This window comes from Sander vitreus, chromosome 5 (genome assembly GCF_031162955.1).
Source record: "Sander vitreus isolate 19-12246 chromosome 5, sanVit1, whole genome shotgun sequence".
NCBI lineage: Eukaryota > Metazoa > Chordata > Actinopteri > Perciformes > Percidae > Sander > Sander vitreus.
In genome coordinates, this window is record NC_135859.1 from 684,368 (window position 1) to 709,083 (window position 24,716).

The 24,716-nt window shown below is 42.4% G+C and overlaps 1 protein-coding gene across 1 annotated transcript; it reads right to left on the bottom strand.

Annotated features, from left to right (window-relative positions):
* Positions 1-562: 562 nt before the first annotated feature.
* On the bottom strand, positions 563-24,716 carry apba1a (amyloid beta (A4) precursor protein-binding, family A, member 1a). Its single transcript, XM_078249948.1, has 12 exons — positions 23,169-24,716; positions 17,816-17,914; positions 17,667-17,706; positions 16,914-17,059; positions 11,546-11,578; positions 7,085-7,171; positions 5,493-5,678; positions 5,152-5,331; positions 4,677-4,889; positions 2,387-2,506; positions 2,142-2,282; positions 563-634 (listed from the first exon to the last, which is right to left on the bottom strand). Exons 1-12 carry the CDS (start codon positions 24,714-24,716, stop codon positions 563-565), a joined length of 2,865 nt encoding a protein of 954 aa, XP_078106074.1.

Here is a 24,716-nt window from a genome sequence, read left to right on the forward strand (position 1 = left end):
ATGAAAAAATGGTTGCCTCACATGAATGATTTGGTGGAGGAAATATAACAAGACAGGCTGTGTTCTGCCATTGAAACAGCAGGATGGCAGAAGTTACACTCAGAGTGTGAAGGTCCACCATCAGAGTCCCCGCTCTTTAAAATAAGGTTTCTAGTGTGTGAGAAGTTCTCATCCTTCTTGTTTAACAATGACCAAAACTGTGTTAGTTGCCTAAACTGAACATTAAAGATACACTTGTGAACTACGAAGAACAGTTGAGGATTGTGGGGCACTACTAAGCGCTTCATAATACATCAGGTGTAAACACCCTTTCACCAATTCTACATTTAGCCAAAGCAGGAAAAAAAATCTTTTAGTGACAACTGATTTGGGTTTCTAGTTTCTAGTTGAGCAACAGAACAATCGTACTAACAACTCACTGTAGTCCACCAGGAGGGGGCAGGATGAGGGCTGGGCTGGGCAGAGGTGTGTGTGTGTGTGTGTGTGTGTGTGTGTGTGTGTGTGTGTGTGTGTGGGGGGGTGTAGCTGATTAAAGGGTGTGTGAGCTCAGGACTTTGTCTTGTTAAATGTAAACTGGCTGCTCCTGGGCGGTCAGCAGGCGGTACATGGCTGCAGGCATCGTCTTCATGTGGATCTAAGAGTCACAAACACAACAAAGCATTTAATTCATGGAGTCAAATATAGTAAATGCCTTTGAAGATCAAGTGCCAAAGGCTGGCAGTCGCTGCCAACCCCCCTAGACATCCCAGCGGACAGGGGTAACTGCCACTGCTGCTGCTGTTGTAGCTGTTGTAGCTCTCCTTCTATGTCTTTCTCTGTGCTCTCTTGGCAGGCAAAGTTAACAAAGTTAAATGACAAAACTAATGTAGAACATCCAAATAAACATGTTGCCACCTGCAGATTGAAGAACTTTAAAAACTATATTCCACTGCATGGCTCGGATCGGATTTGGTACCAGGTACTTTTCTTGATTTCATTTGCCATTTCATTTCCACTGCAGATAGTACTCTAACCCTTACCCTAACCCTTGGTCGTGCATTGGTAAAGTACCTATCCTAGCTAACTGGGTCCCTTTTATTGTTGAGTAATCAAGTAAAGATATATGAGAAGTGGCTAAGCTAATCACAATCAAACGTACATTTTGAACTCTTCTGATGTGGGACTCTACACTCGGAGGTCAGGAAGGCGTTTTAAGTGTTGAGCTGCTCACACTCTGGGTGCACTGGCATGCACCTTTGGGTGTCATGTAGCTGCTGTTGCTGTTTATAACCAAGTACACAGCACAGTTGAAAGTCCTCACTGCAAAGCCTTTTAGGAGACATCTGATGCTGTTTCTTCTGCTCAGCAACTGAGCTGTGTCATTCACTGCTAATACCTCTAATAATCATATGGCCATGCTGAAATCATGTGATAACTGCTGCGTATTACCCCTTGGTTCCATCAAGTAGGAAGTTTCAGTAGGGCTTTGATAAATGGATCAGTGCCACGTTGAGCCTCGACAAAACGTAGCAACACGTTTTTTGAAACTGAAACGGGGGTGGGTTGAACACCCTGTTGTGTGCTCTGGCTTTTTATTACAGCGGGTTTACTAACACGTCTCTGCTGATAGGGTATCACCTGCAACACACCAACCAAACGAGAGAAAACATATCTCAAAGCCCGTTGCACACCGTTCAGATGAAGCCAAAAAAGTTCAACTGTCGCGTATAAAAATGACCCGGATGATCGGCACTGCTTTCGCACTGTGCGGCCCATAGAGCAGGCAAACCAATGACCTCCGGTTTAGCGCTCCACTAGAGTGCGGCTCTTCTAGACTTTCAAAAATGTTATCGATAGTGAAATGAGTACTTTGCGGGGGTTGTGACCGGTAATGTTTCCCACCCATTGATTTACAGATGTCTATTTTGCCATGTAAGTCTATGGGAAAATGTCTTTTAGGGCCAGAGTATCATGTGCCGGCCCTGGAGTTGTAATTCCACTATTCACCACTGTGTCAAATTGGCTTCAAAGCCCGGCGCACCTCCCTGGGGCCTGCTTAGGTAAGCACCAAACAGCGTACTTACATGCAGTAACTTCAATAAGTGTGTAAAAGGATCCAGATCACAGAGTTTGTTCTGTCTGTGTCCAATGTGATGTCTCACCTCTCCCACAGCGCTGGACAGGATGTGGACAATCTTTTCGTGGGGCGTGGCCACCACGCTCTGGCTGTTGATCTCGATAATGCGGTGACCCACTCTGACCCCGCCACGTTCGGCGATGCCACCACGCATAAGGCTACAGATCTGTTGAAGGGACGGATCAATTCTTTTAGAAGACAAATCATATTTTACTAAAGCAATTTAACAGAACTGCAAGAATCATTCCACATAAAAAATGTGCTACCCACAATGCCATTCTGGACGCTGAAGCCCAGCTGGTAGCGGAGGTCTGGCCGTCTGATGAGTACAGTGGTCACTGGGGGACATCTGACGAGGTTTAGCTTGATCCCAGACTGGTTCTTCAGACCCTACGAAAAGAAAGCATATGGAATCAGCAAAATGTGAAAAGGTTGACACATATCTCCTGAGGACTGGAAGTCATGTTTGATTAACATCAACACAATGTCCAAAGAAATTGGCAATAGGTTCATACAACTGAAAATAATGCACAGGTGACATCGGACTCCACAACAATTATATGAGTGGAAATTAAAGACTGGAGAGAATGGTGCTTCTATCCTACATTTACTTTGAGATTAAGATTGGCGAAACAATATCCAACAAGTTATTTTTAAAGGAACTGAACAGACATTCCAAGTCTCTGCTAAGCTGTCTAATTTGGGCTCGGACCACTGAACTTCACTGCTTGGCAAGCTATAAGTGTAACTAATGCACTACTGTACTTAACCTTGGGGGGGTGACTATCACAATCGTCTTGGGCGGTGCTAGGCACCGGGAAAAGCCACGGTGCCTCTGCTAAATAGTCTCGGGAAGGAACTTGTTTTGGTGGAACGTGTGGACGTTCAAAAGTAGTTTTAGTCGTGCGAGAGAAAACTCAGATTGGATAGATAGTCTAGCTAGCTGTCTGGATTTACCCTGCAGAGATCTGAGGAGCAGTTAACCATAGTCCTCACAAATCAGCCGGAGGTTAGAACGCCAACACAAAGGAAGCCCAAGGCAAAGGATATCCGGCTTAAAAGAGTGAAATCTGGCGGAATTTCCGTCGCCAACGGAGCAATCCCGGAGCTGGAACGTCGAGGATATAGACTATACCTTCCATAAACGCTTCTACAGGGCAAACTGAAGTCAAAAACTGGCAAATCATTTTCTTCATAAGAAGTAAAATATTGTTATTATCGGCTCCCATTTCAGAACAGATACAGCCAAATCATGAAAGCTGTAGCAGAAAATCTTCAATCCTAATTCACATTTTAAAAAGACACTGAAACGGCCACACACGCCTTCACCTTATCAAATCTGGATTACTGCAATGTTCTTCTTACCTGCTTCAATCAAAGAGCCTTTGACAGGCTACAGACTGTACAAAACTCTGCCACATATCTTTACATAACTACAACGTAATGGGATTACATTACTCCAGTTGTGGAATGTAACTACTGTAAGTACATTTACTCCAGTACTGTACTTCAGTCCAAATGTTGAGGTACTTGTACTTTACTTGAGTCTTTTCTTTTCATGCCACTTTCTACTTCTACTCCGCTACATTTCTGAGAGAAATATTGTACTTTTTACTCCACTACATTCATCTGTTCCAGCTTTAGTTACTAGTTACTTTAGTTACTCCGCTACATTCATCTGTTCCAGCTTTAGTTACTAGTTACTTTAGTTACTCCACTACATTCATCTGTTACAGCTTTAGTTACTAGTTACTTTAGTTACTCCGCTACATTCACCTGTTCCAGCTTTAGTTACTAGTTACTTTAGTTACTCCGCTACATTCATCTGTTCCAGCTTTAGTTACTAGTTACTTTAGTTACTCCGCTACATTCATCTGTTCCAGCTTTAGTTACTAGTTACTTTAGTTACTAGTTACAACTACATTTTCCTGATGATACTTACACACTTTTACTGAAGGAACATTTTTAATGCAGGACTTTTACTGTAACAGTTTTTTTTACAGTAAAAGGTATTTGTACTTAACTTAAGTAAAGGATCTGAATACTTCTTCCACCACTGGATTACACCTCTTTACACTGTTTTTGAATTGTTTCTTGACCTTCATATCTATGCTGGGGGGGTTTGATGGCCGAGTGGTTAGGATGCATATATTATACAGGTAGCTGCAATGCTTCGACTCCGGCTGTGGGACATTTGTTGCCAGTCATCCCCCTCTGCTGCGTGCATTTACAGTCTGTATCATTACTTTGTTGCTCAGATAAAGGTAAAATGCCCAAAATACATCAAACTAAACTAAATGAGCTCGAACTAAATCAGCAGAAAAAAGAAAGCTCACATTTTCTGCTTTTATGTTGTATTACACGTTGTAACTTTTGTTAGAAAAGTGCTCTATAAATGAAGTTTAATTGTGTTTTGTGGAAACACAACCAAGAGGTACAGCTAACTGCAATCAACTCAGGGTCTGTGCAGTGGTAGGCAAGAACTGTGGTAGCTATGCACTTCTATCATTAGTATCTTCATTCAGAATGTCCGTTATTTAAAATAATACCATACACGTACCTTAATGATGGTCTGGCAGGTGGACAGGGGCAGTCCCACCAGACTTGTCCCATTAACGGACATGATCTGGTCTCCTATGTTCAGTTTCCCAGACCTCTCAGCCGGCCCAGCATGCATCATGTTGGCGATGATGACAGTGGGCAGGATGGAGCCCCACCCACTCTCCACAATGACCACGCCCAGAATCTCCCCCTTGGCTTTCTCTATGAACACCTGAAGTCCCAGCAGGCAGGGACAACACAAAACCATGTTAAAGTCAGATCACATCATAATGCAAAAACATTAAATGGTGTGGTGTAAGTGGTTATTTTATTGTGTAGCAGTACGCATTTATGTAAATATAATCAACAGTTCTGAGCAGTAGGAACCAGTGGCAGTGGTAAGGAAAATTCTTTTTTATTTTAAGAAATATATGACTTTTATTTATAGAACAAATGAGGCACCAGTACAAAAACGAATGATACACAGCTCTTACATCTTTGCAGTTCTCAGACTTGGAGAAGTGGATGAGGTCATCATTGTACATGTCCTGAGTGTTGAGCAGGTCACTGTACTCCTTCTGGCTCAGATCCTCTGGGTTAATGCCATTGGCTCGTAGAAATTCCTGGTAAGCCACACTGAAGGCCTGCCCGATGGACTGGGCAATCAACTGGGCCTAGAGGACAGCATGGGCCAGGGGGGGGAATGGCAGATTTTTGAAATTGTTATCATTACTTAAATGATCTTATGGTCAACTAACTATAGTCAATTTCACAGCTGACTAACTTGTCCCTTTTGACAAGCGAAGACATGATCTAACTTAGCTGTTGGACTCACATCCTCAGACTCAAACACGTGGCAGATCATCTTGTACTGGCGCTTGCTGTCTTGGCCTGGGTCTGAGGCCTCCACATTCTCCTGAGAGTCGGATCGAGGCATCCTGCGCCGGGCCATCAGGACCACGATGTTGCCAATGTCAGCAATGTAGGAGATGGTCCGCAAAGGGTGGTCCATCATAGTCTCCTGGGAGTCAAAGAACCAGAACAGTCCTCATTCTCTGGTTAGTAACCAAACTCAGTAACCAAAGTAACAATACCTAAGGCACTTAAAGAGGCTGTACTCGACATTAAGAACATCAATATAGCAGCAAACTATATTTGCTATGTAAAGATAAAGTGGAGTAATAAATAAGGTCACACTCCTTCTGTGTGTTGTAATCTGAGCTTCTCTGGTCTTAGTTTTGGGAGCTGGTTCAGCTGTGTGTGCATGTTAGTGCATGTGGGTGTGAAAAAACGTACAAAAATGAGTACAGCCCCTTTAAGGCCAGCTCATAACAAAGACTATTTAGGTCCATATTGGAAATTATATTGTTCCCCTGAATAGATCTTTACTGAGCACTCCAACGTATTTCCCCCCATACAGTTACTAATCTGTTTACAAGGTAGCAATCTATTTGTAAAGATTTTTTCTACCGTTTTCTACGGCGTCCAAAAGGCTTTAACACTTTTTCAGACCTTTGACTAATTTTAACTTACTTGTGTTAAGTAACTTATGTAGTTATTTGAACCCAAACCACAATCTTTTCCTGAACCTAACCAGGTAGTTTTGTTGCCTGAACAGGTTCTGCACTGCAGGGGCTGAAGTACGGAAGTAAGGTCAAAAAGCACAACAAAAAATGTTGAAAAACACTAGAAGGGCACATGGAGAGTGCAGACCAACCATCTCACAATGTTAATGAAAGTGAAAAAATGATTTGTGCATCCGCCCCTTCATTCTGATCTGCTCCAAAATGTAATGGGTTTTTGCTTGGCCCATGCTACACTCCTCCACCAAGTTGCATGAAATCAGGCCAGAAGGTTTTCGGTAAACTTGCTCACAGACAGACAGACAGACTGAACCGAAACATGAGCATCAAAAACAGCATAAAACAACTTGGCTCCAATTCAATGTTTGTCAGAGATCTTTTTAATTGCAGGTAATATGAGGGCCTTTTCTCAGTGAGGTGACAGGAAAAAGCACTAGGGATGTTCCCATACCAGTATCAGAAACGCCTAAAATGCTGGTATCGGTATCGAAAACTACTGGAATCTATATCACGTTATTTAGTCCCGAAGACAATCTACCCCAAAGTTGTTTCTTTATGTTCTTTTCCCATTATGACTGACTATCAAACTGGATAATAAAAGAAAGTTCTACCATTCATTGTTTGTGTTTGTTCATGTTTCACAAAAAGTTTAACCTGAGCCAGACCAACAACAAAGATAGAAATCATATCACATCCATACAGGGATGGTGGTATACTGCTGTTAAAACATAATAAAATATATGACACACTGATACCAGAATCAGTATCGGGAAGCAAAAAATGGTTTTGGACCATCTCTAAAAAGCACTGCAGATGTGTGTTGCGCGTCAGTCCGAGCGAGTACCTGGGAGTCAGCGTTGAGCACTTTGATTCTCTGCGTGGAGATGAAGAGATCCACCTCTGTCATGGGCTGAGGCTCACCCTCAGGGGCCTACACACAGAATGTACACAGCAATATTAGACACACATTCATAAAACACACAGGCATTAAAAAGGCCAAAACGTTCATTAACAGATGTTCCTGAATGAAGAGACATTCAAAGTTAAGAGGTCAGTGACGTCTCATTACTAACAGAGCACAGGGAAAGAACAGCTGTAAAATGACGAATTTACACTTTCTGATCCATTATCCTCAAAGTCTGGACTATAACAGCTTATAACAGGTAATAATGTGTGTCCTTTTTTTGATGCATTTACTGAACTGCAAATATTAATTGTTATGTATAACACTACTGCATTTTCCAAAGAATGCCATATTAGAGCTTGTTGACTGTTTTTCTTTCTGTACAGTTGCATGGTAACAGACTCAGTCCTCACATCTAACTCTCAGCAAATAACTGAATAAGCATACTTCCCAAAATGTTGAACTATTCCTTTAAGTCTCATTGATATTTATAGCAAGTGAATGGAAACTAAAGGAAAGATACAAACAGTGAGAACAGTGAAAATAGTCCCCATAAGACTAGGAAACAGCAGAACATATTGATCTGAGGAACAGTTAGCACCATCTCCCTTAGTTTGATGGAATATGTTTGTGTTTGTGTTGGGTCTCAGTAAATGATATAGTGTGTTTCAGACCTACTCTACCTGTACACTGTCCTGAGATAACAGCATGTTATGATTTGACACAATAAAAAAAAAGTTGTATTGTGAGCTACAGTGAATATCTGAAAATAGTCTGAGCAACAGTTCACTCACATGCTGGGGGCAACACTGTAGCTTGAATCATAAATATCCCTAATTATCAAAAAAGTTTAATAGAGTCTCCAAGCTTTTTAGTGGTAACACGTGGCAATGTAATATGTGCATTACCTGTAAATGTTATTATATTCATGATAATGTAAATTAATTCCAATTTTGGGAACATAAAGTCCAATGAATCCACCAAGGTGTTTCCCTCACTGTGCCCCTGGTTCACTCAATAAGCAGGTACAAAGATTATTTTACAAATGAGTATTATTTTATACATATTTTGGATGAGGCTTCACAGGAAGATGAAATGCCATTCCTCATTTTCTTCTTCCTAAATGGTAAATATATTTAACAATTATTTTTAAGCCTTACTCCACCCAAAACCTGTATGAAACAGTCACCCCTTGTATACTTGAAAGATGGATGTACTTCTTGGACAATGAAAACTTTGGCCAACATTATTTTTAGGTTTCACAATCCCTGGAGAAATGTAAAACCGCCGCTGCAGCATATTCACTTCTCCTATGTCCATGAACACTCGTATTTCTGCAAAACGAAGCAGAGCCTGCGGGCTAGTTCAGGCAGTGTCTCAGCTCACACGCAGACACACCTGCTACTCTTATGGTACGTGTCCATTGTCAGCGTCATTTCCACGCTTCATATTCATTTCTATGGAAGCAACCGTGCAATGCATTCTGGGAGCGTCGCGGGGACTTAGGAGAAGCAAGGAGTGTATTTGCAGTGCGTTTATGTATTTGGTTGTGTTGTGTGTATTTGCAGTGTGTTTATGTATTTGGTTGTGTTGTGTGTATTTGCAGTGTGTTTATGTATTTGGTTGTGTTGTGTGTATTTGCAGTGCGTTTATGTATTTGGTTGTGTTGTGTGTATTTGCAGTGTGTTTATGTATGTGGTTGTTTTGTGTGTATTTGCAGTGTGTTTATGTATTTGGTCGTGTTGTGTGTATTTGCAGTGCGTTTATGTATTTGGTTGTGTTGTGTGTATTTGCAGTACGTTTATGTATTTGGTTGTGTTGTGTGTATTTGCAGTGTGTTTATGTATTTGGTCGTGTTGTGTGTATTTGCAGTGTGTTTATGTATTTGGTTGTGTGTATTTGCAGTGAGTTTATGTATTTGGTTGTGTGTATTTGCAGTGTGTTTATGTATTTGGTTGTGTTGTGTGTATTTGCAGTGTTTATGTATTTGGTTGTGTTGTGTGTATTTGCAGTGCGTTTATGTATTTGGTTGTGTTGTGTGTATTTGCAGTGCGTTTATGTATTTGGTTGTGTTGTGTGTATTTGCAGTGCGTTTATGTATTTGGTTGTGTGTATTTGCAGTGCGTTTATGTATTTGGTTGTGTGTATTTGCAGTGCGTTTATGTATTTGGTTGTGTTGTGTGTATTTGCAATGCGTTTATGTATTTGGTTGTGTTGTGTGTATTTGCAGTGCGTTTATGTATTTGGTTGTGTTGTGTTTAAAGGTGACGTTTGCTGAATGCTGCACGTGTTGTCAAATGAATGAAGTAGTTTTCTTAATGTGCTTGTGTTTTGTCTATTTGGGTGTGTTTTCTTAAGTTTCAGGGCATTTGCCCCTGTCAGCCACCGTAAATACACACTGATGGGTCACTGAAACCAAAATGAAAGAACTGCTAGGCAGTTATCATAACGAGAGCGTGTGCATGTTTTAGTGGTGCAGCAGGTAATGTATGAGATAAAGTGCACGTGTGTTTCACAACTGACCATTTCACAGTACAGAATACTAGAGTATGCCATGTGACTATTAAAGGAACAGTTCAGCATTTTAGGGAATACACTTCTTTTACCCAGAGTCATATGGCAGGATAATAACTACACACTATGAAGCATTAGTTAAGTATCAGTAAATACTTAATTCATCATTCATAAAGCATTGTTGCTACATTATTACACATTAGTATGTACTTCATAAACAAAGTTAGAAATGTTTTATTCTTTATTAATAACCTCAGCTATGATGTGTTTAATGATTGTATTTTCTTACTTTATAAATGATGATATACCATTTCTAAATTAAGTTTAACATAAATCACAAACCAGTTATTATGGAGTTGTCAATAGTGCACGAGATCATTAAGAAAGTGTAATTAAATGATTACATGTATGCATGTATTTACACATGATTTAGACATGCACTAATGGTCAGTTAGTGTGTTAATATATGTTTTATAAACACTTATCGCTGCAATTCATGATTAATTACGGTGGTTAGAAAGCATTTACTAGTTGTTAGTTAAGTATTTGTGTGAACTCATCTAAAGTGAGAACTATCTATGCCTCACAAAGCATTAATAACTAAAAGGCACTTTCTAAATGATCTTGTGAACCATTAACAACTCATGAATAACTTGTTTGTAGTTTATATAATACTTAATTTAGAAATGGTGAATCCATCATTTATGAAGTATAAAAGTATGCACATTATAGATGAGGTTATTAATCAAGAATAATACATTTATAACTGTGTTTATGATGTTGGAACCATGCTTTATAAGTGATGAATTATTATGAAGTATTTACTGATACTTAACTAATGCTTCATAGTGTGTAGTTATTTTAAAGTGTTACTGGTTTACGTTCATCCAGGACAGAGATCTAGGACGTGTTTAGCCTCCTTATTGACAAAGATTGGGAGCATGGCCCTTATTAGATAAAATTACAAAATAAAGGATCAAGGGATGGCGCCACTTTGGTCCAGTCTGGAATACCTCAACAAAATGATGATGAATTGCCGTGAAACTGGTCCCCAGTGGATGAATCCTATTGACTTTGATGAAACATCATCATCAGCTCAAACAATTTGTCTCAGTCTTGTCTCAGGCCAGCTGCATCCCCATCAGCCTCAGATGATTAGCATGTTAGCATGCTAACATGTCATACTAAGATAGTGGCCATGGTAAACATCAGTTATATAACATCCACATGTTATCATTGTCATTGTGAGCATGCTGGCATTAGCATTTAGCTTAAAGCACTGCAATGCCACGAGCATTGCTGTAGACTCTTATTTTGACATCCCAGACCTCTGTCTGTGCCGAGATGCTTCAGCATGGCATTTTGTCATCTGACTCTGGGTAGGTTAGCAAACAAGAGGATGTAGTTTATTATGTACAGTCATACATAAGTAGCACTACAAATACAGACTCAGCAGCAGAGAGAGAGAAAGCACACTGAAAACAAACCCAGTCAGACCTCACAGCATCACAAAGACTTCAGCTGTTTCCTGCATCCAGCAGCCGCTTTCCTTATATCACAAGCAGTTTGACAAAAACTACAGTGTGCCAAATGAGGGGGGGGTAACAACATGTCTGATATGGAATGAAAAAATGGTGAAGTGACTGGAGACCAAAGGGAGGGAGCGTCACAATGAATTTCACCTCCAACGATACAAAGCTGGATTCAGGAAAATGCAGTTCATCAGAATGACAGTACACTGAAGAGGACACAAAGGACAGGACAGTGATACACAGACCGACAGACAGACAGACAGACAGACACAGAAAGAGACAAAGAGACAAGCAGAGAAAAAGAGACACTGTGCTCTGCGGCATGGAGGACGAGACAGATATGTAGGTACTGCACCTTCTTCTTGTTCTGGGCTAATTTCTGGGCCGTCTGCCAGGCATGGAACAAAGCAGACAGGAGAGTAATGGGTTAGAGCAGTGCACAGGAGAGACTGACTGGACCACAGGGAGGGAGGCAGGGACATCACATTCCTGTACAGTCTTTGATATTTGGTTCACAATGAGAAGGTGTGTTCATGTTGTTTGTCTGTGGAGTATTTGTGTGTGATGAACATCATAACTGGCTACACCCCAGCATAGTACATCTATATACAGTATGATGGACAGTGCAAGCCCTGCAATCATGTGCCCATTTGGATTTAATACTCAACCTGGGCCCGTGTTTGTTGAGCATCTCAGAAAGCCTCTGTGGAATCACTAAAGTGAACACAGGACTGAAACTGGTGGTGGCTCAGAGCAGGACTGAGAGCTGCTGATGAAGTGGAATGTAAGTGTTTTGGAACACAAAGTAGACATTTTGGTGACATGCTGTAGTAGTTATGGTTTGAAATATTGTGCCGATTGTAAAATTCAAAGTGCAACACTTTTTTGTGTGTAGGCTTTATGTTTAAGGGCAAACACTACAGGCCACGGAGTTCTCCAGGTTATGTGTGCAAGGTTGCATTGCTAAATCTCATAAGTACATTTACGCATAAGAATGTGCAGCAGGCACATACACACTGGCTAGACACTTATAAAACAAAGTAGATAGTTTGACTCGGCTGCACGGGTTATCCTCGTCACTCAGCGCTATCCAATTACATTGTTTACAATGCATCTGGTAGTGCTGCATCTTGCCTTTTGTGCAGTACTGCACACACAGTGATGCTGCTGCAAACCTTCTGTGTGCACCTCTCCATCTTTTCTTCCACTGTTCAACTTTCAGCTACACTCTTTGTTAACTTGTGTGCCCTTATAGAAGGGGGAACATTTGGGATTTGTGTGATGTCAGCCACTCTATATATAACATGACATGAATAAGTAATACAAGGACCTAATATTAAAGTTCTAATATTACATTTCCTACTCTTATAATTTGTGCATACATGTATTGTTAAAGTATCGAGTATCAAAACAGTGAAGCATCTCCCTGAGCCACATAGTGCAAAATATAATAAGAGATAGAATAGGGAAAATAGTTACTAAGAATAAATATATATTAAAAAAGATAGTCAGCACTTATTTCCACAATACAATAGAGTGCTAGAACACACACAGGGATCAATAATAGTTCATATTGCAAATTTTTCCGGTGCAAAGTAGCGCAAGTAGTGCAAACATGAATAAGAGTTCAACGTTCTTGTCTGGGGTTGTGAAGGTCACTCCAGTGACTTATCAATGTAGTAAATATTATGAGATTTGAACTTTTTATCAGTTTCTCCGGGCCATTCTCCATTTACATCAGCTATGTGCACTATTTTTCAAGGCATTTGATGTGTTTTGTATCTAATTGTTCTCCAACAAGTTTTTTTCTGAAGTTTTTTTAAAGGGGTGATAGAATGGTTATATAGGGTATTTTACACTGTTCCTTAAGGTCTCCTAATAGGGGATGTAACATTGGTTGGGCTGAAAATGGCCCCAATGCTATTTTATTAGGCCCTTAACTACCCTGTGAATATGGCTCTATTTGGAACAAGAGCTTTTCTTCCAAATATGGTCTGCTCATGAATATTTAGATGAGCTGCGTGCTGATTGGTTTGAGCGAACCCCATAGAAACACATTGGAGACGAGACAGCAGGTCTCATATTTCAGACACTGCAAAGGTATACATTGGTTGTCGGGCTATTTCGTTATTAAATTCTCTTCTGAGACTTTTTTAAGCGAGAAATCAACTATATAAAGCTCAAATATGGGCCGTTTTACGAAAATTGATGGCTAATTGCAAATTTGGTAAGACGTGTCGGACTTTAGGAGCTCCACACAGTCTGACGAGAAAGCGGCAACCTCCATACCCAGTGAAAGTCACCGTTTCTCAGTTACTGGACTACCGGGGCTCGGGGCTCCGCGGAGCTCTGGAGCTGCAAGCTAGGCTATGTGTCCCATTTAATCTGGGGGAAAAGATCGTTGCTACGCTTTCGGCATAACTTTCGTATATTTACAGTTTGAATTTCGTCACGCCACTTACATAACATCTACCCCAAGGTCTTATAAAGCTAGCTATGGTGTCCGATTTCAATTTAATGCATTTTTGTGAACATTAGGGATTTCGTTAGCTGCTACTGTCCCTTCAATCCTATGAATTGCGGCTAGCTGCAGGCCCTGGAGCTCCATCAGGGCCTCGGCATTTTGTAGTCCAGTAACCCAGAACCGGTGACTTTGCGAGGGTATGGAGCGCCGCGGGCTTCCCTTCGTGACGGAGATCCAGCTAGCTCACAGCGAGCGGGGGTCTATGAAGTAGGACACGCCGGGCGGCGAGGTAGCACCAGCCGCTGTCACGTAGCCTGCTGAGCTCCTGCTGAACTGCGACACACAGTCGGACAACAACAACAAATGTTGGGTCGTGACAAAGACTAGGATTTGGGATGCTGACGTCAGCTTCCAGCTTTGTTGACATTCGCCCGTTTTCAGCGGCAGTTTCAAAATGTGAGATTTGCAGAGGATAGGGGTATCAATGGGATTTTGAGCTTCTATGTATGTCCTATTTACCCACCGAACTGTCGTTATTCAGCTATGACAAGGTAAAATCGGTTTTGCATTCTATCACCCCTTTAAAAAAAAGGTCAGAATAAACTCAGAACTCAATACATTTTTTCACATGTGGCCCTAATCTTCTTCCGTAAGTCAGAGAGACTGAAGGGAAAGACACAAAGTTGAAGTTATTTTAAAACCCTAAAAGATTCGGGGCTTTTGGGAAAACATTCATAGCTGGAGCCTAAGAAGCTCCACCGAAGCGACGCCAACTTGAGCGTGCGTTCTGCACATGCACAAAACGTAATACGTCTCCATAACAGCAGGCTGTGCTAATCTGTATTGTCGCCCAAAAAATGAAAACCATAAATGAGGGAACATCTCTCTAGACCTCGTAAACACAGAGCACGCTGTCGTCAGTCATTGTTTTCATCAGAGAGTGGTGATAGTAGTCAAGAAGCATCGTTGTTGTTACTCGCTGAACAGAAGAACATACCATGGCTAGAAATAAGAAGATACTGGTGTTGTCAGCTCGTGCAATGAACTTGCGCTCCCGGGGGCAGTTCAACAAAAAGAGGAGGAGGTTCCGGCACAAACGTTCCCTAGTGCTATTTTGCAGTTTCAGAAAACAGTTCCTCCACAGACCAGGAAAAACCTAGTCTAAAGTCAGTGGCGCGTTATTCAGATGATATTTTAAGGGCACATGTTTGGCCGTAATGTAGAGTGTGCACACCGCGCATACACTTTGCTTCTCTCATCTCACAGACCCAGCAGTTCCCATTTTTACAAACCATACATAAATACAAGGGAAAATATGACCAAGTTTTACACATTTCCATGAATCATGGATGTGTTGATGACATAAATGAGGAAATATTTAAGAAGCTGTGATGTTGAGCTGCATGTGCCGATGCCACTTAACCCAAATGCCCCCCCAGCAGCAGCACAGGAGAGGAGAGACAGCAGAGCTGCATCGTCTATAGTGAGGTCATCTCAGTCTAATGTTAGACTACATTGCAAAAATATCACCATTCATAACCTCGTGATTCAGTGAGAGTGAGCCCAAAACATCAGAAAGTATGTTTTTGTGACATTTCTTTATTTACATTTTGTCAAAAAGAAAAATCAATAGCAAACGTCGTTCTCCTCGGCTGTGAACTGCTCCTGGCGTGCGCCCATGGATGTATTAAGAGCAAATCCGCCATTATAATAGCAATCCACCATGGAACAAGCACGCCTGCTTTTAAAGGGAATGTGAGATAAAGCTCTGATTGATTTATTGCACGTTATGCCCAAACCACACCTATGAGTAATGTAGCTACTTCAGACCAACCCATTTTAGATTTGCGTCGGGCGCAAGAGTCAATTATCCCGCCGGTATAATAGCAACAGCGCCTGAGATCCGCCCACGAAGCTACTTGCGTTTGGCATTTGATACTTGTGTTTCAGATCGTTAAAATAGGGCCCATAGTGTCTTTGCATTAGTCTTCGTCTACCAGCAGATGTCTCTGTTGTTAAGGCTCCAGAACAGAGCGAGAAGCTGACTATGTTCAGAACTACATACATCAGCACACTGTGGTCAGAGCACGACATGCAAAAATGTCTCTCTATGGCTACATTCAGACTGTAGGCAAAAGTGACCCAAATCCCATTTTTTTGCTCAAATCTGATTTTTTCATGACAGTGTAAACAGCCCAACTCACATGGCATCTGATCTTTTCCAGTTCTGATTTGGGCCACTTTCATTTGTGGTCCAAATCTATTACAGGTCGGATATTTAAAAAATGTCAGGTCGGAATTTATGTGACTCTGACGTCACTCTAGAGTGACCGTCGTCACATCTCTGTGCCGAGAACAGCAAGCGCCCAGGAACAGCGCCAGGCTTTGATGCAAACATGGGCATAACGGCCAACGTTTTTCCCATAGAGTTGACATTGCGAAAGGCACATCTATATATCAGCGAATAAATGTTTTAAGGTACATCAACTTACATAGTCCTCATTTAAATCATTATGTTTTAGCCGAGCCAGAGTTATTTAACTAGACATAATGAACGCACTATAATAATGTGAACAGTCAGTCAAAAGAAATCTGAACTGAGCATTAGCCTGCAGTCTGAACATAATGTAGTGTGAATTAAAAACATGCATACAATTTAGCTACATTTAAACTGGCATGGGTTTAAATGGTCAGCTAGAGGGAAGACATATCACTCTGCTACAGCTGTGATTGAACAGCGGCGTTGCAGAACAACTATCTCCGACGAGCACACACTCCTTCAGGATGAGCCTGATGAAGGCCACCAGTTGTTCTGTATACTTCCCGTGTTGCTGGAGTTTGACCTCTCCTTCATCAAGTTATTATAAGTATAAGATAAATAGTCAAAGCTGAAAAACATTAAATGTATTGTCATTAAAGATGTGGATTTGGATGATTGTACATACTAGAGGTTGACTATTCATACAACAAGTCTTCAGTCATAATTAGGCAAGATGGGAAATAAGAAAATTATGGGTTTTAGAAAATGTAGAATATAGAAAATAAGAGATTCATTTATTTGGTACCCAAACCCAAAATGCAGCAGTGTGACTGAGCTTGAAACACCTGCGTGTGTGTGCTTGTGTGTGTCTGTGTCTGTGTTTGTGTGTGCGTGTGTGTGAGTGTATGTGTGTGTGTGTGTGTGTGTGTGTGTGTGTTTGTTTGTGTGTCTGTGCATGTGTGTGTCTGTGTGTGTGTGTGTGTGTGTGTGTGTTTTCACCTTGATGCGGCTGACTGCCTCCTGTGCCTGCATCATGCGGATGTTCTTGGACGGAGTCTTATCCGACAGCAGCTGGGTGGAGCCCAGGTAGTTGGCAGCGAAGATGATCCCATCGATCAAGTCCTCGGGGTCACAGGGGCCCGGGACTGCAGGGAGGACAGGGTGTCAGTCTCACTCTATCACACAATCTTTCCCCTCCCACTTTGACATTAATATAGTAAGAAGAAGAAGAGGAAGAAGATTGTTTATGAATCTTTCATGGAAATTCCTTCTCTGACCTTCCCCACTTGGTGTCAAATTACATAATGCTCAACCTGGAGGATGATAAACAATCTGGCAAATGTTCTTATTACTGGTTTATTACTGATCTATAAAGCATTAACAGATGATTTATTACAGTCAAAAAAATCATGCCCCCGCACCCCCCCAAACTACCCCTAATGTCAGTGTTTCCATCATTCATAAATGAAATGTAGGCCATTTGGAATCCGCAATTTGGTGAGACAAATGGTAGAGGATCTTCTGAATAAAAATCCTCCTCCTGAACAATCTGTCCCCCTCACTTCTGAAATGCTTCTGAAAACGCTCCTGGTCCCAGCCACGGCTACAGTGCTGACCATGTTGCTGCGCTGCTAAATGATGGGATAAACTACAGTACCTAACTTCACATTGTTTCTGAATACCTCCTGTAGTATGTCCCTACAACTCTCGTTCCCAGTGTGACACAACTCTGCAGCAGGACCAAGCACTCACCTTCTACATACGTGGGGAAAGAAGCAAGGCTTCTCCTGGACTATTGATAAAAAGAAAAGGAGAATGATTATTTCAAACATTACTTCAACTTGATGTGCAAAAGTAAAAAAATGACAGATATCTGATAAATAGTAAAGTGTTGAACACACCTCTTTACTGGAGGGAGAAGACTCCACGCTGTCATCCTGCAGCAGCAGTCTGCTGGACGACTCTGCTCCTGGAGGAGAGGGCGAGCCTGAACCAGGAGACTGCAGGGAGCCAATGAGGAGCGGGAACACAAAGCAGAAAACACAAGACAGTTCAATGAAGATGCAGCTACATGTCTCAAATGGAGGCCAGGACTCATCGGGAAAAGAAAAAAAGCAGTGGGAGAAAGTGAGACATTCATTATATTAAGGACAGCCAAAAAGAACGTTAAAATAGGCATAGATTGCATTCTGGAAAGCCGAAAGTTGTTGCGATGTAAGCTGAATTTCACAAGTTTTTTGGTGAGCACCTGAGAACACACGTTAGATTCACACCTGTCAAAATGATCTGAGGTTATTAACGGTGTGGAGGTGTGAACGACACCTTAGAGTCTATGCCAAGCCAACAGAGTGCAGAAAGACACTAACCCTTCTATCATTCCATTCAATTCAATTGTATTTATAGTGTCAAATCGCAACAGGAGTTATCTCAGGACACAGGAGTAGGTCTAGACCACACTCTATAGACCCAACAATTTCCCCTCCGAGAGCAAGCATTTGACGTGACAGTGGTGAGGAAAAACTTCCTTTTTACAGTTAGAAACCTCAGACAGACCCTGGCTCATCAACAGCATTACAAAACCCAAAATGTTGAGTGAACAATTATTTACTGACGTGCACAATAAAAATGAGAAATTAGAAAAGATTACACCCCACGGTGACATCATCGAATTCCCATCATGACATCATCATATGTAAAGGGAGTCGAGAAGCTGTGAGTAGGGTAGAATTATCCAGGCTCCACCCCAATGCAAAGAAGGTGAAAAGAATTTCATTTGTGGTGGTCACAGCACTGACAAAGGACAGGAAGGAACGATGTCCGCATGCAATGTTCCACCTGGACACATCAAACTGGATAGATAGCACTAGAGGGAAGTGATGTATAGACATCACAAGAGCAACACGTACAATATGACTCAGCACTTTATCACGCTCATGAAAGTGCAGTAATTATACACACTCAGGCTGTACAGTGGGTGAAACAGGCAAAATAGGTTACATCATTATTGAAGTAATTAAAATCAATTATATAGGTGCAAATGCCATTAAAAGCAATTTACAAGAATACCAATGAGCCATAATAAAATAATACTGTAATACCACTCATGGTTTGATTATGTGTTTATCTTGCAGTTGTCAGCACTTCCAGTCCTGATGTTGGTGTTGATGCTTCTGGCTCTGGTGTCACTTGGTATCAGAACTGAACTGAGTTTTGTTGTATCGCCGTAACAGGGAGGAGAGTAAAGATGGAAAGCTCCTAAAGCTCAGTTCCATATAAATGCACGGATAATTTGTTGTTTTGTCGTTAGTGAAAAACAATATTGACCTTGTAGTTGAAAAAGAAGCCTCATATAAGAATGACATTTCCTCCTATGGAGTCCCTTCATTCGCATTCTGAGATCGACACTTTTTGACTGGTGAGATGGTAGCGCCCGGAAACAACAACAGCTAACGTGAGTTGCTCAAAACCTCTCTTTTTAGTAAACTCTGTGTACACAACCAATGTTCTCAATGCTGAGTTCATGTGTAGACCCTGGTGATACTTGGAGCAAAGTCTCATGTTGTGTCGAGCCTTCTTAGGGTTTTAAAAATAGCTATTTTGATGAGATCATAGAAGTGCCCCTAGCTCTCCCATTCAAAAGGTTATTTGACCGAAAAACGAGAATACGATAAATCTTAAAAGTGGTCGTTTCCGTCCTAATTATGCTTTTAAACTAAAGTTTGACTCGGGTACATTCACAAAAAGACCCTAGGTTGCATTTTGGCGAGAGTTACACTTTAACAGGGCAAGACATTAAAAACACACCAACGCGTATGGGCTGAGCCTTCGTCAGGGTGTAGTGACACAAAGAGACAAAGGGATTGTGATTTGCAGGTGTGCACAGGTGAGAGCATGATTTGTTTTACCTGGCCTCTAGAGGCATAATACTACAAATATAATACACAACACATGGTACAAAATCATAAGTACAGCCAACACGAAATGGCAATATATACTAGGGATCGACCATTTATTGGCCTGGCAAAATATCGGGGCCAAGCTACTTTGGCTCGCCTCCAGTCCTGTCTCTCTCCCTCTGCTCCAGTTTCAATGAGTCACACTTAAGTCCCGCCCACAACACTATATTACAATTTATACTTTTTTTTTTTTTTTTACTGTGTCTCTATTTTCCACAGAACCAGCCACACAATATGAACTATATTCTGGTACAGCGACCTGGGTCTGCTTTTGCTGTACATACTGTAGCTTTTTTAATATAATTACCAGAAGTAAATATTTCATTTGTTACTTTTTTTTGTTTGACTATTCACTCAACAGCTGTTATGTAAAGATCACTTTTCTTAATTAGTACAAAATCACACAGGCAGGAAATCGTTAAGAAATGATGGACGCCCAACAGTATATAAAGTAGTATTTTTGATACTTAAAATGTAGCCGATTTGTACTCTTACTCATGAAAAAGTTCTGAATGAAGGCTTTATTATTTTTTACAGTGTGGTATTATTTTACTCATGTAAAGGATCTGAATACTTTTCCACCAGTCATTGTCTCGGGCTGACAGGCTTCAGTACTTGATAGTTTATCATTATAAAGTCATTTCTGTCAGCTGTGAGAGAAAGAGACAGCTCAGAAAGGAAACTTTGAGATATTAAGACAATTAAATCATGATCACAAATTGTTGTGTGTAAAAATCAGACAAATACCAAAAGAAAACATTATAAGCTAACAGCACCTCTCTCAGCTTTAGTATGAATCCACAAAAGGGCTTTGGAATGAAAAGTGTGGTCTTATAAACACACACAGAGCCCTCCACACATCACAACATCAACACAACCCATGAGACTATTGATTCCACCGCTACAGATATAAACCATCACTTCAACACGCTGATGGAAAGATCAAACTGTCCACACCTCATCTCCATCGTGTTGGTCAGGCTGCTGCTCCTGCTTGGCCTCTTCCTCCTCCAGCTTTTCTACTTGATACATCCAATAGTTTTCCATGGCCTTCAGTAAGTGCACAAACCCAGCTGAAGCTCAACAAGTGCCCCAGATGAACTAGCGTTGAGAGTTGGCAGTGAGCGGTTAAATGCAACACCAGTATCCACAGACTGGAAGAGTCAGCTGCTCAGGTAACACTCAGGTATCAGGATTCATCATGGGATCAACAGACTGCCTCTGCCTGTCTGTGGGCCTGGTTCTGCTCTGTTCACAGTGGGATGTTGTGTCATCTTTAATCATCAAATTCATTTACACTTAATGTCAAGGACCCAATCAATTTAAAGATGAAGTTTAAAACAGAGGCTGCATTTTTGTTGTGATAATGCTGATGTAATCTGGAAAACAGCCGTGTCATTCTGTTATTGGATCGTCACTGAATTATTTACCTAAGCTCTTGCCCTTTACCTCTCTCTCTCTCTGTCTCTCTCTGTCTCTCTCTCTCTCTCTCTCTCTCTACCTCTCTGTCTCTCTCTCTCTCTCTCTCTCTCTCTCTCTCTCTCTTTCTCTCTACCTCTCTCTCTCTCTCTCTCTCTCTCTCTCTCTCTCTCTCTCTCTCTCTCTCTCTCTCTCTCTCTCTCTCTCTCTCTCTCTCTCTCTCTCTCTCTCTCTCTCTCTCTCTCTCTCTCTCTCTCTCTCTCTCTCTCTCTCTCTCTCTCTCTCTCTCTCTCTCTCTCTCTCTCTCTCTCTCTCTCTCTCTCTGTGACCATCAAATATGAAATTCCATTGAACTCCAGACGAAGGTGGAAGTCTCCAAAACATATATCTCAAAACTATCTGCATGGCTAGAAACCCCCGAAGGGATGTGCAAAAATATGTTCCAGCAGCTTTAGTCCATCAGTATGTACACAGGATGTGTTCAGCCACAGTACTGCTGTGTAGAGCCCACTACACAATCACTGTCATTACGCATAGAAAATGGAAGAAAATAGACTTCAAGACTTAAAAGGCCAACACAAACACTTCCTGCGTGGACACGTTGTCACTGACATACAACCTTAAAAGAGTTTGTTTCCTGTTGGTCTATGTTTCTGTGCAGGATGACATTGTTCCTTCATGTCTTTTTTCAGTGTTGTGAGCACCACAAATGCAATTATTTTCACCTTGGTTGTAATATGGTGGAGCCTGGACAAAAAAAAACTTTCTGTATAAAGAGATTTAACTAGAGGGCAGTGAGAGATGTGACTAACAGACTATATTGCTTTATGTTTCTGTGCTATGACAATGTGTCCCACACACACCTGACATGTTGTGATGTCTCTAAGCTGTGATTGGTCCAGTCTGTGTGTCTTATCACAGCTGGCGTGTTTGAGTTTCTGCAGTCTGACCCATTCAGATGTCAGAGTCAGATGAGGTGAACTGTGTAACTAATGCTGTTGATAATGGAAGGGTTCTGGTCTTTCTGCCCTCTGTTGGCTTGGGATAGACTTAAATGATGACCGTTAAAATAAGTGAAGTAAACCGATATACATACACAGGTATATATACACACATACATATACACATATAGTAGTAGTAATAGTAATGGAGAAAAACGATTATTTTGCACATTACGTTTTGCAAGTAAACTCTTATTTGTCTTGTGTTCTGAGTGAAAAAAAAAACAGATTCAAACGTGAAAAGTATGAAGGGAAAAATCACAGTTCCAAGGTGTTTGCACTGTTGATTTGTTTAAGTTTTTCAAGTTCAATAATTGCAACATCTTACCGAAAGTCAATGAGAAATCGTGTTAAATGGTCCTGATTTCAATTATGACCAAAAATAATGGTGATTATTATTTTTTCCAGAATCAGTCATCCCTAATATATCATATCATATGTAACCAACAGCTGTTTAACAGAACAGACAGGTATCCAATACAACATCAGGTTTTCCCCCAGTGTATTGCAAGCCCGGTGGCCACCTGGCCTAAGTTGCCCCCCTCCAGGCCTAAGCAACTGGGAATTATTTTTTAATGACTACAGTTACAACGGGACGGCTCGGTTGGAAACTTAGACATAGTCATATTTTCAAATCTCCAGTTAGCTTGCACTAACTTAATGTAGGGCCCTATGAAATCTGTCTTATAGCTTTTTTAAATGATCAATTTTGCGATTCCATCCATGATTTACAGAAAATTTTGGGCTCTACATGATTGCTGCCATCAGTCTGTGACTGGCCCGAGCCGTGCTGTCGTCGAAAAACGACACCGGGCTTAACGATTTTTCTGGGGGAAACCCTGAACTTGATCAACAGTAGCCAGAGCTGTTGTACTTACGTCGCCCCCCAGTGATGGCTGAAGGTCACTCTCAGTGGTGGGGCTCAGGTCCTGCCTCATTACCCAGATGGGCTCCTTGGGCTCATCAGGTGTGTACGGAGATCTCACTGTTCTGGTCTTCACCTCCTCTATGGCCTCCCTAATGTCCTTGATGGCCAGGGAGATGGCATCCCTCTTCTCCTGGCTGTTCCTCGCAGCTGCAGGCTCCTCTGGAGGACTCACAGATGCTCTTCTGGCTGGCTGCCCTGGGGCGCCAGCTCTGTGGGTCTTGTCAGGGTCCATTTGGGACTTTTCTTCTTCCTGCTGTAGCTCATTTTCTTCATCTATGGTGTCTTCCACAGCACGATGAAGACTCTGAGAGCTCAGGCTTTCTTTGACCTCAGCCACGATGCTGTCGATGTCCTCCTCCTGGTCGCAGCTGTCGGCGCGTGGGTACGGGGCGAACTCCGCCTCCTTCTCAGGGCTGTCTGACTCGCCGTCAGAGCGTTCGTCGTAGTGGCGAAGACGGGAGCCCACCGCCTCCTGCTGATGGTAGTCTCCACCCCCCGCCCGGCCCTCCAACAGCTGAAAGCCAGCCCGCCTCTGTTGGAGGGACTCTGTGTCCTTAGCCCCGTCTGCAGTGGAGGAAACTGAAGCGGGAGCGTCGCAGATTTCCTCGTAAACATGCTCAGAGAGTGAGTAAATGTCATATGGCTCAGAGTAGGCTTCGTCCGGAAGAACAGCGTCTAAACTCTCCGAGCTTTGACTGGCCGAGAAGTCGGCCGTTCCTCCGGAGTGGCTGAGGGGCCGGGTGTAGACGTAGTTGGAGTAGCCAGTGTTCAGCATCTCCTCTGCTTCATCCTGTCTCTGGGGGTTTTGGATATCAGGCAGGGGCTCACGTTGCAGTGGCGGGGGCTCAGGAGGATAGTTAGGATGGGGTTGTTGGTGTTGCTGTTCAGCCTCGGCACTCTCCGTGTACCCCTCCGCCTCCGGCCGTAGTTGGACTCCGTAGTTCCCCGCCTCATCCTCCGCCTCTGGCTGCCCCTCAGGCTCCAGAGACATCATCACCAGACCATCGTCCCCCTCGGCCCGATCGGTATGGGTGTGGAAGCCGCTCTCTGTGCTCGCTGAGCGGGCCAGCACTGAATCGTCCCTCTCTCGCTCATCCTCCCGGGTCATCTCCGCATGCTGCTGCCTCTCCTGTTGTTGTGCTCTCTCTGCCTCTCTCTGCTGCCTCTGTCTGTGCCTCTGCTGCTGGGCCCTGATCCGTGCCTCGCTGTCCCCCTGCCGACGGTACCGCGTCACCGCGGGTCGGGGGATGGGCTGGGGCTGTTGGGGCTGTGCAGACCGAGCTCCATGTTGCAGCTCCATGTCTGGCTCCTCCTGTGGCCTGCACTGCTGCGGCACCCTCACTCTGCTGCCAGCACTTCCTCCAGTAGGGGCCTCAAAGCGTCTGTAGCGCTTTTCCTGGTTGCTGTGGTTACGGGGCCGGTTGTTGTGGCGCTGGCGAGGAGGGGCATTGTTCTCCTCCATAACCTCCTGGCCAAGCTCCGTCTCCTCGGGGTTCAT